This window comes from Heteronotia binoei, chromosome 3, assembly GCF_032191835.1.
Source record: "Heteronotia binoei isolate CCM8104 ecotype False Entrance Well chromosome 3, APGP_CSIRO_Hbin_v1, whole genome shotgun sequence".
Classification (NCBI taxonomy): Eukaryota; Metazoa; Chordata; class Lepidosauria; order Squamata; family Gekkonidae; genus Heteronotia; species Heteronotia binoei.
In genome coordinates this window covers 104,698,461-104,710,649 of record NC_083225.1, presented here as the reverse complement: position 1 = coordinate 104,710,649, position 12,189 = coordinate 104,698,461, and the positions used below count along the sequence as shown (strand labels likewise).

The window sequence follows — 12,189 nt, the reverse complement described above, 5'->3', positions numbered from 1 at the left end:
ACTTGCTTAATGTAAGAGCCACATAGAATAGACGTCAGATATTTGAGAGAAGAAAAGAGGACGAGGAAGACAAAGAAGAGGTTGGATTTATACCTCACCCTGCACTGACTGAAGGAGTCTCAGAGAGGCTTACAATCTCCTATCCTTTCCCTTCCCCTCCCCACAACAGACACCCTGTGAGGTAGGTGGGGCTGACAGAAACTGCTCTTTCCAGAAAAGACAGAGTTATGACTGACCCACATAGAATAAACATCAGATGTTTGAGAACCACGAGACAGGAAGGAAGGAAGGAAGGAAGGAAGGAAGGAAGGAAGGAAGGAAGGAAGGAAGGAAGGAAGGAAGGAAGGAAGGAAGGAAGGAAGGAAGGAGGGAAGGAAGGAAGGAAGGAAGGAAATGGGGAGCGAGTGAGATGTGGAAAGAAAGCAACTTTAAATGCATTTTCCAAGCCATTGACTGGCTTAGAATGGCACGTGATTTAAAGAGAGAAATGTCTTCCAAGCCAGCTGACAGGCCAGTGGGGCTTCAAGAGTCACACAATATATGTGAAAGAGCCACATGTGGTTCCTGAACCACAGTTTTGCCCCGATGTATACTATGTCCTAATGTGATATATAAAATACTTTGAAAAATTAACTATTGACTGTCCCTTGTCATGGAACCCTGACCGTTGTCAGCACTTACAGCTGCAGGACTTAGTTTTATGTGATGTTTATGAATATGGCTTTAATTGACAATGTCATGCTAGTACATTTTAATTGTTGCATTAACAATATAACTAAGCTTTGCATTTATGCACTCTTGCAACAACTAAAGTGCTGGGCTAGGCTTGAAGCAATGAACACTGATAATAATGAAAGTGCTAATTGAAACATTGTAGTTTAGGAAGCTGTTAGTTAAATAACATCATCATTCTTGGTACAACAGGTTATGACTCTAAAAAAATATTCAAGGCTGAATGCATAAAAGAGATTCAAGAAGAAAAATTGCCTTGCATGCATTATATAGAATGTTGTCAAAATCAAACCTTTGAATTCATAGTATACAAGACAATAACTCCATAGAAGTGGTGAGTCTGTTCAATAAGCTCTGCTTTCAGGTTCATGTAAGACTTGAAATTACTGCAAAGGCAGTTTGACCTACCTGCTGTCCTTTGCTACATTGCCATCTTTGCTCCTACTGTGAACCTCCGCTCATCAGTGCTCTCTCCACAATCATTTTCAATTAAATGGAGTGTGCATGCTAAAAATAACAGTAGCAGGCAACACTAGGTAGAAGTATACCAGGAGTGGGAAACAAGTGCTTGGATCCAGCTTTGTGTAAGTGGAAATGTAAAAAGATTTAGCACACTTCCTCTTGCACAAGATCTTGTCCAACACCTAATGCTTTCCTGCCTAGAAAACAGTTCCAAAAAAATCTTGCACAAGTGGAAATGAAGCTAGGGATATAATAAATTGGACAGAACACAAGCAGCTACCATGGTCATTTTCTTGAATGTCCACTTGTGCAAGAGCTATAGAAGTAACAGAAATTTTATGCTAGATGAAACCCAATAGCAGCCCAAATAACCAGCAGTTTGGTGTTAAGGTTTGTGAATAGAGAGCTGGCAGATACTTCCAACTGAACACGAAATTTAAGAACTAAGAAAAAAATCTTGAATCTAACAATAAGTCCCAGTTTCTTTGTAGAATGTTATCCTCTGCTATGTGACCCCCCAAAAAAACTTTAACTGTAATGAAATCCATTCATTAGCAAATATATTTGGAACAGATTTATTCCTATCAGGTCACAATTTTCCCTTTCCAGTTCTTGTGCAATTTCCATACACATGCGCAAGAGTAATGTTTGGCAGACTATGACATGACTCATATGCAAACTATTATTTACACTTTCCCTCCAAACTGGTGTTGCAAACTATGCACAGACCATGGCTTGCACATGTGGTTTGCTGGGCAAGCACAAACTATAAAGGTAAATTATTGTTTGTGCCAACATAGAAGTCATTAATTGACTTTGAGGATGGAGGGAGAGATTCACAAGCTCAGGGCTGGTTCATGTGGCATCAACTATGATTTGGCATTGTGTCCAAATCATTCAATTGCCCTTGAATTCTATGCAAAAAAACTATCTAGTAGTATCTCCTAGATATATCAGGGATTTAAAAAATGTTTATATTCAGCAAATTTTACCCCCCCCCCTCAAAAAAAAGATCTTTCTAAAACCTGAAATCTGTTAAAGGTTTTGACTAGTCTTGATTGTTCATGGCCATATCTGAACAAGGTAATTGACATTTAATTTCCTGATTGTTCCAATTTTCATATTTATTTAACAGAGAATGGGAAGAGCTATCAGAATTGTATGTATAAAGTCACTTCACTATATTGTAGAATACTTTCTAACTCTATTGCATTCCCAGGAAACACTGGCGCTGATCTGCAGGAGGAAGACAATGCATTTGGTAAATCTCATTGGAGCTTGGTTCTGGGTCAAGCTCATTTTGACTGGAGCTAAGACTGGATTAATACAACTTCCCAAATTAATCTTTGGCTTCCTTTAGATCAACTCTGCATTTTACTTGGAAAGTTCACTACTTCAGCTTTTATTTCTTTTAAGATACAAACCCTTGGAAGCATTGTAGTTTTCAAAATCTATTGTTATACAATTAAGGTAAATATTAACAAATTAAAAACAAAGAATAAGAGACAATAAACAAGCTTGAAATATTGAGAGCAACCAGCATTCAGAATCTAATCCAATTCACCTTTACCTCAGTGTGAGCCTGAGGCTTTTACCACATTATGCTGGAGATGCTGTGAAAGAAACAAATCAAACTGGATTACATTCTGGCTCCACAAAAGTCAATGGCTGTGGCCAGGCACAAAGTCATGCATATATAATTCCTTTTGAAAGCATCAAGAATATGTAATAGTGAAACTATGTAGGAAGCAAGCATTACATTTTCTGTTTTTGGAATTCAGGGCTCAATTGCAGAACTCAAGCTACTAACTAGGGATGGGCGTGAACCAGGAAAACGGTGATTTCTGTTGGTTCATGGTTCATTTGATTGTACAAACCATGAATCTACATGAACCACCATTTTCCCGAAATGGTTTGTGGTTTATTTATTTTGTTTGGTTTGTGAGGTGGTTGAACAGCCCCCTCTTGAGTTGGAGAGGCCAAATTTACATGAAGTCTTCAGCAGACTTTCCTCCATCCAGCCTCCAAGTTGGCAAAGATTGGCTCTGGGATGTCTGAGTTATAGCCCCCCAAAGCAGGTGCTCCCAGGAAATCTCAGCTATAGCTTTAGGTTCGGTAAGGAACACCTTCCCAGCCAGGAGCGGTGTTTAAAGAATTGCCCACTGTGTGTGTGTGGGGGGGGGAGGGAGGTGGGTGGGAAGGAGTCATTCAAAGCTTCCCCTAAATTAGCCATGCAGCAAACAATTCTGCTCTCATGACAACTACCTCTTCTTCTTTCTTTGTGCTGAGTCAGGGTGTGGTATTATACTGGTATATAATCTGCTCCCATAGAGCAGAATAGGAGTTCCATGGTTGGCTCCCAGAGCTGCCAATCAAGCTATGGACAACTGCCTTGGGTGTTTCCAGGGTTCTCCAGAAGTCCACCTCCAGTGATGACTAGTAATTGATTGAATCAGCGCCAGGCTGTCTGGAGAATGAATTGCAAAAATGAACTACTTGAATCTCCATGGAAAACAGATGGTTCGTCTTTGGGATTAGGAATGGCGTGACAAAATGAACTGGCTTGTAATGAACCATGAACTGGCCTGGTTCATGCTCAAACCATGGCTTATTTTTCAGTTTGTGTGTTATGGAAAAACTCTTTAATCAGGATCAATTCTCCATTCAGACATTAAGCACATTGAGTCACTGACTTTGGGCCAGTCACTCAGTTTCAACCTGTGTGTTTCACGGCATTGTGTAGATAAAATGGCAGTCCATGGTGTGTGGATATAAATATAATCTGTCAATATTAAAGACATGATGTCTAAAAACTTTCAGTTTAGCCACATTCATTATGTTCTCTAGGAAAGCACTGATGATCTTTCTAAAATCTGATCAGTCCTATTGATGATGCATTTAGTATTTTTAAAAAAGTGTTACGTAAGAGATATATCGCATTGTTTGCAATTAAAAATGTTATTACACAGATATCTTGTTAAATTAAACATAAAGTTTTTAGGAGTACTAATGGTTTCCAAGGATAATTTATGTTAATGTGAAACAGTTTTTCCGCAAAACTTCAATACATTGCTAAAAATGATATCTTTCTTCTAATAAAACAAAAAAAAAAAATTCATGCTAGGAAAACAGTGACAAAGGCTCATTTAAAAACTCCTGAATATTTAAACTCCCACAATTATTAAAATAAATGACCTTTTCATTTATACTGGTACTACTGCAGAACCAAAGTGGAAAATGTTTTAAGTCTAGAGTACAAATAAACAAAAAGATCTGTGACAACTGATCTTACCAACAGAGTGCAACAGCAGAAGCATATCGCTAGAAGATGAGAACTAGTTTTGAAAAATAATTGGTCTGTTCCATTTTGTTTAAATCAAAATTTAAAAAATTACCATAAGTGAACACCACTTGCCCTAAAATATGTAACACATATACTGTGTCTTTAAGACCTCTCTATCTCACTGAAATGAGCTGGTAAAGCTTTTCACATAATCTCAGATCTAGGTTAGGAAAAGCTACACCAAGCAACTTATTTATGGTCTGATAGCACTCAGGCCTGGGGTTAGGGGTTCTGCCACTCTAGGCAGAACCCTGCGCCCCTCCCCAGGACACTAACTGTGCGCGCAAAGCGTGCATGGTACAATGACATCAAAAGTGATTCATTGTTTGGCACGTCCCTCGCTCAGCCCTCTGCCTCTTCAGAGGGAGCTGGCTGGGCAGCAGCTGCCCACATGCTTTTTCCTGTGTTCTGAACACAGGAAGAAGCGTGTGGGCGGGCGGCCATTGCCCAGCTGCCCCTCGCTTAGCCCTCTGCCTCTTCAGAGGGAGCTGGCTGAGCAGGGGCCACCTGTGTGCTTTTTCCTGGATTCCAAATCATAACACAGGAAGAAGCACACGGACAGCCACTGCCCAGCCAGCTCCCTCAGTGTGAGCAGGGATGGGGAAGGGGCGCCTGCCCCCACCCACACAGTGAGGTGGCACCCCAGGCAGCCGCCTAGCTCACCGACTCCCATGTGCCAGCCCTGATAGCACTTAAGCTTTGACAGAACAGAAAACTGACAAACCTATAAGTCACCCATTATAGCTCAATGGATACACAAACGTTTGGAAATTAACATCTATTTAGAGCTACAGGCAGGACTTTTTTTTGTAGCAGGAACTCTTTGCATATTAGGCCACACCCCCTGATGTAGCCAATCTTTCAAGAGGAGTTAAGACCAACTGTAAACTACAGGAGGATTGGCTACATCAAGGGTGTGTAGCCTAATGTGCAAAGGAATTCCTGCTACAAAAAAACTCCTGGCTACAGGTTAAGTAATGACATTATAGATTTCAGCCCTTACAGGAAAAAGAAGCAGTTGTAATCTACTTATTTAACTTCATCTTCTTGGACACAGATGAAGACAGTTTCATTGTTGGCTCATTAGACAGGGAAAAAAAAATAATCTGCCAATGATGGTAATATATACAATCATGAACTATGAACAACCGGATCTAGTATTCATGGTACAAAGAGCCTACATTGTGAGATGTTATGGCTGTACACATTTCAGAATTGTTTAAGATCCTCATTATTTCACCATCTGTCTGTCAGTCTTTCTGTGTCGCCAAAAAGGTTAAGTAGAATAATTTTTTAAGAGATGTTATTTAAACTGTTCTTTTGTTTTGGTTTGTGAAACAGAAGCACACACTTTTACATGCTTAAAACCTACAGTTTGTTCTTTGAAAATTACATTGGTTGGATTAAAATGGGTTATTATCAGAACTATGAGTGATTCTCAAAACTTTCACCTATAGCTGTATGTTGGTAAAAAATTTCCAGCTTTCCAAACTGAAGGAAGACAGCCAGTTCAAATGGATTGTGTCAGGGGACCCCAACTTTTTTGACCCTGTGGAAATTTTGAGAGCAGGTGAAGAAACTCCCCCTAAAAGGTAGAACCATATGCAATGCCTCCCTCCTTGTTTTGCAAAAGAATAACAGAAGACAAATAAAAAGAAACTAAAGAAAGCCTTGGGAAAGGAAGGGAGAAAGAGAAAAGGGGGAAAAAAGAAAGAAAGTATGAAGGGAAAATGGAAGCAAGCACAACTATGAAAGCTTGGCTGCTCACCAGTCTTCCTGATCTTCCACTGACTGCAGCTGCAATATGTGGGAAATCCTTTCATTTAAATAAGGTCAGCCAATAACAAGCCCTGCCTTGCAATGGCTCTTTCAACTTTCTAAAAAGTTCAGCAAACACTAGAGGGAATATTGGTGGACACTACAGTGGCCATGGGTGCCTTATTGGGAAACTAAGGACTAGGTTATTGCGTTTCTGTGCTCCTGAACACACAGAAAACCTCAATGCAACTGTACTTTGCAGGGAAAGACTAGTTAGTGTCTTTCAGGACAGCTTGTCTACTATTACTATTTTGTCACTGGAAGAGTCCCTCATAAACTTCCAAAGAACTTCAAGGTTAACTGAAATGCACTAAAACAGTATTGAGTAGATTATTTTGCAGAGCTGGCCAATAGTTCTCCACATGGCTCCACATGGACATCAGCGTACCAGAGATAAAGGCAAGGAAGAACAGGAGAGAGAACAAGAACACTGCACGGCATAAGCACTACCACTTTAAATTCATCGCACTTTATTCACCCTATTTATGTCCCTGTTTTTAACCCTGTTTTACCTCAGTGGATCTAAGATTGCCAACTTAATAATATGGATTGCGGTTAAATTGTTAGTTGTTTAAATTAGAAGTGATTTTTAATTAATTAGCTAAACCAAAATTTATCTGTGGCAATTTAATTTGGGAAGTGCATTTATTTATTGGGGGGTTTTTATAATTGAGGAGCTTCAGATTTAGATAACAATAATTATTAAAAAAAATTATTTAATAAATTTTAGCTAATTATTTATTGGGAAGATTGGGGTGGGATTTTTAATTAAATAACTATTAGAGAGAGTGGCTACTTAGTTTATAAATAGATCGACTGAGAGGAGGAGGGTCGGAGGAGGGGCATTTTCAGCTTCAATTATTCCATTAGTAGAGCAGACTCAACTAGGAGATGACTGGCCTAGGGATTCCAGTACTCCTGGGGAGGGGAAGGTATGACGGTGGGACTAGGCGGAACTATAAGGGAAGGGGACTGAGACATGACAGGACTCGACCCCCTTCCAGCCTACGTCCCATCCCGACGGTGGCAAGTAGTAGGGCCAGAGGAAATTACCTGCCTCCGACACTGGTGTTATGCAATGCCAGGTCCATCAATAATAAGACTTCTATCCTTCGGGAGTTCCTGTTGGAACAGGACATGGACCTGGCATGCGTGACCGAGACCTGGGTGCACGAGGGGGAGACTGTAGCTCTCTCCCAGTTGGTTCCCCCAGGATTCTCGGTCTTTCACCAGTCCCGGACCAGCGGGCGGGGGGGAGGGGTGGCTATACTCATACGAGAGGCTTACTCCTTTCGGGCTCTCCCGCCTCCGGAGATCGGGGGCATTGAATGTGCCGGTTTGGCGTGGGACGTTGGGGAGGGGTTGGCGGTTTGGCTGGTGTACCGACCGCCTAACGCATCGGCCGACGCCTTACCATCCCTGATGGAGGCTGTGGCAGGCTGGGCATTGGAGTACCCAAGGCTTCTGATCCTGGGTGACTTCAATGTCCATGCCGACGACATGTCCTCTAGTCAGGCGATGGACCTAGTGTCATCCATGGCGACACTAGGACTCTCCCAGGTTGTTACAACACCCACCCACCAGGCGGGGCACATGCTAGACTTGATCTTTGCGGCGGGAATTTTAGTGGACGATATTACTGCGCAGACAGTGCCATGGTCGGACCACTATGCTCTTAAGGCTCATGTGGATATTCCACTCCAAACCCGTTTAGGTAGCGAGCGCATTTTAGCTCGCCCACGGAGCCAGATGGAGCCGGAACGGTTCCAGATGGCTCTATGGGATCCCTGGCCCTCTGGCAATTCCCTCGATGACCTGGTGGAAGCCTGGAATGATAGGCTCTCCAGGGCCATTGGCGAGATTGCACCTAGGCGTCCTCTGCGCCCTCGCCTAAAGCTAGCACCCTGGTATAACCAGGAGCTGCGGCAATTAAAGCGTGGACTCAGACGACTGGAGAGGCAATGGCGGTGCACTCGAGACGAAGCGACTAGAGCATCTTATAGAGAATGTATGAAGTCCTATGAGATGGCAGTCAAAGCCGCAAAGAAAACATATTTTGCGGCTAGGATTGCGTCTGCAACTTCGCGCCCGGCACAATTGTTTAACACAATTAGGTCTTTGATAACGCTGCCACAGGGCAACCCAAACGCTAGTCAATTGGAAATCGGCTGTGAGGCTTTTGCGAAATTTTTTGCAGATAAAATCTCGTCGCTCCGCCGTGACACCCCCGCCATATTGGAGGCAGTATGTGAAACCGAGGCTCCTTGCTTGTCTTCAGACAGTATTCTGGATGGTTTCGGCGCTCTCAGCCTGGAGGAAGTTGACAGGATCCTCCTATCTGCACGCCCTACAACTTGCAATTCGGACCCGTGCCCCTCCTGGCTTATTAAATCTTGCCAGAGGGAGCTTAGGTATCCTATACGGGATATCATAAATAGATCCCTCATGGAAGGGCAATTCCCAACACCTCTTAAGGAGGCAGTGGTCCGCCCCCTCTTAAAGAAACCAACACTGGATTCGGCCGAATTGGCACACTATCAGCCGGTCTCGAATTTACCCTTTTTGGGTAAACTCATTGAGAGGGCAGTGGCGTTGCAATTACAGAGTTTCCTGGAGGATGCTTCCGTCCTTGATACCCATCAGTCGGGCTTTTGCCTGGGTCATGGGACGGAGACAGTGCTGGTTGCCCTAGTGGATGATCTCCAACGGCATCTGGACCGAGGCGGCACGGCGGTACTGATGTTGTTAGACCTATCGGCAGCGTTCGATATGGTCGACCATCGGGTGCTGACTCGCCGTCTCGCCGACGTGGGGATTCAGGGGTTGGCTCTACAATGGCTTACCTCTTTCCTCAAGGGTCGGGGACAAAGAGTGGCGATTGGGGGTGAGCTGTCCCGGAGGTACCCGCTGGATTGAGGGGTCCCTCAGGGGGCAGTTCTCTCCCCGATGTTGTTTAACATCTACATGCGCCCTCTTGCCCAGATTGCCCGGAGATATGGGCTGGGCTGTCACCAGTATGCTGATGACACCCAGCTCTATCTACTTATGGACGGCCGGCCTGCCTGTGTCCCTGAAAACCTGGACCTGGCATTGCAGGCCGTATCTAGTTGGCTTAGGCTGAGCGGGCTGAAACTAAATCCGTCGAAGACAGAGGTCCTTTGCCTTGGTCGCCGTGGTCCGGGGAGGGAGATTCCCTTACCGGCCCTCGATGGTGTGCCCCTGTCAGCGGCGCACAGGGTTAGGAGCCTGGGGGTGCTATTGGAGCCTACTTTAATTATGGAGGCCCAGATAGCGGCCACTGCCAAGTCCGCATTTTTTCATCTTAGGCGGGCAAGGCAGTTGGCCCCTTTCCTGGAGGACGACGACCTGGCAACAGTGATCCATGCAACGGTCACCTCGAGGCTGGATTACTGCAATGCCCTCTACATGGGGCTGCCCCTGTGCTGAACCCGGAAGTTGCAGCTAGTGCAGAATGCCGCTGCCCGGCTGTTGTTAGGGCTCCCTAGATGGGAGCACATTCAGCCGGGGCTTCGGGGACTGCACTGGCTGCCGATAACATACCGCGTTCGGTACAAGGTGCTGGTTATGACCTTTAAAGCCCTTTATGGCCTGGGACCTGCCTACCTTAGGGACCGTCTCTCCCCACATGTTCCCCAGCAAGTGCTGAGATCGGGGTCCCAAAACCTTCTTACAATCCCTGGGCCAAAGGAGGCCCGTCTGAAAGTGACTAGAGACAGGGCCTTCTCGGTGGTAGCTCCTTGTTGGTGGAATCAGCTCCTGGAGGAGGTGAGGGCCCTGCGGAGCCTTGAACAGTTCCGCAGGGCCTGCAAAACAGCCCTCTTCCGGTTGGCATACAAGTAAATTGCTATCGGAATGCCTGAACATCTAATCTCGAACATCAGACTATCTAATATTGGAACACTGAAGAACTGATTTGAAGAATGGCAGCATAGTATATATTGATGTGAGCTCTACGAGCTTTATGTGTTTTATGTATTTTATATGTATTTTAAGTATTTTATTGTATAATTATAATTACTAATGTATTTTTAATATATTTAAATTGATTTTGTTGGTTTTATGTTGTAAGCCGCCCTGAGCCTGCCTCGGTGGGGTAGGGCGGGATATAAATTGAATTAAATAAATAAATAAATAAATAGTACAAGACAATTCACTGAAGATCCAGCTTTCTGACTAACATGTAGATTCTGGCCATAGTCATGCCGTTAGGTTCTCAGCTGTACCGTGTCATTTAAGCAAAACCTGAGTTACAGCACTTATTATAGCATGTGAGCAACTGAATAAAGATAGATTTGACTTAGAATGGGACATCCAGTATTTTTACCATGGCATAGGAGGACTAATATTGCAGGAAACTGACCCCCACAAAGAGCACAATACAAAGTGGAGAGGTCCAGATAAGCGTTTTTATGATATGTGGTCAAACGTGTTCAATATACATTTTATTAAATGCTGATAATACAAATAATCATTTTTATATTGCTTTCATTACTTGGGATATTTAAGCCAGTTGTGCTAAGAAAATAGGGTTTTAACCATAAAGTACACTTACAGTATTCTAAAGCATCTTTTCTTAATTTGGTGATTATCCCCTAAAGTGAATAAACCACAGGTATTCCATAAATGCTCTTACTTTTTTCTGTATTCATAATAATAATTCTCTGTACATCGTAATATTATAGAACAGGATTGTACTCAGAATATAATTTCAGTTTTATTTCTGGGATATAAATAACTTACATGATCAGTACAAAACATTAAGTAAAGAAATAATTAATGTGGTGTGCTGATAGATGTGACCTTTGAACTTACCTTGCAATTACAAAGAGCACACAACTAACTCCAAGACAGGCTAGGAGGACATACATCCAAATATCAGGAGAAAGAGGGTTTAGAAAGGAGAAAACACCAGGGTTTGTGCCGTTGGGCTTCCGGTACAAAATACTGATTCCCAGTGTCATGAAGGGCTTTGAAAAGTCAATTACTTTCTCTCTTACATAGGTAATTGTAAGAGGAGCAACTGCCAGGTCAGCTTTCTGGAAACACAAAGTTGAAATAAATATTTTCATTAATATTCATTCACAGTCATAGAGTTTATGCTTCTACTTTCTCAAGCATGGTGACATGGTTTCAGGGACAGTCTTGTTACAGCTACACTGGCTTTCAATTTGCTTGCACACTCAACCCAAGATATTGGTATTGGCCTTTAGGAACCAGAATATCAGAAAGATACCAGATGAATCTACTCTCCCTGTGGGGAGGGGTTTTGCTTCAGGAAGTCATCCAAAGTGAGACATACAGTAACCCAGTCTTGCTTGGGGCTACAAAACTGCAGAATTCCCTCCCCAGGAAGATCTTCTTGTGCTCTTCTGTCATTCCACGAATGAGTGAAGATGTTTCATGTCTGGCAATTCCTAGAAATCCACAATGTCATTTCTGGGTTTCCCTGCAAGTGACTTCACTGTCATTGATGTCTCCCACCCCCCCTGTTTCCTGCCTTTTTGTTTTGGTTGGTGTTCTACTTAGAGAGGCAGTGGGAGAAAATTTTAAAATTGCTGTTGGGCCATTGCCATGAATTCATTTCTGGAGGAAACCTGAAAGTGACATCAGTCCTTTCTAGGAATTGCTGGAAACTCTATCACAAAACCATATAATTTCCAGTGATTCCTAGAGAGGTATGATGTAACATTTGGATATAAGTGACCATGTCATTACCAATGGCCATTTCCCCATGTCAATGTCCCAGTCTCATGCTGGCTGTGCCTGGCAACTGTAGTTCTGTTATTAAACATCCTTCCTGTTTATGTTTAAAT

At 43.1% G+C, this 12,189-nt stretch overlaps 1 protein-coding gene across 7 annotated transcripts in view; it reads right to left on the bottom strand.

The window, feature by feature from the left end:
• The window catches only part of GRIK1 (glutamate ionotropic receptor kainate type subunit 1), a 319,350-nt gene that overhangs the window by 53,128 nt on the left and 254,033 nt on the right, over positions 1–12,189 (bottom strand). For all 7 annotated transcript variants that reach the window (XM_060234349.1, XM_060234347.1, XM_060234352.1 and 4 more), the window contains one exon: positions 11,189–11,412. In XM_060234349.1, the coding sequence (XP_060090332.1) occupies positions 11,189–11,412 (224 nt within the window). The remainder of the gene's footprint in view (positions 1–11,188; positions 11,413–12,189) is intronic.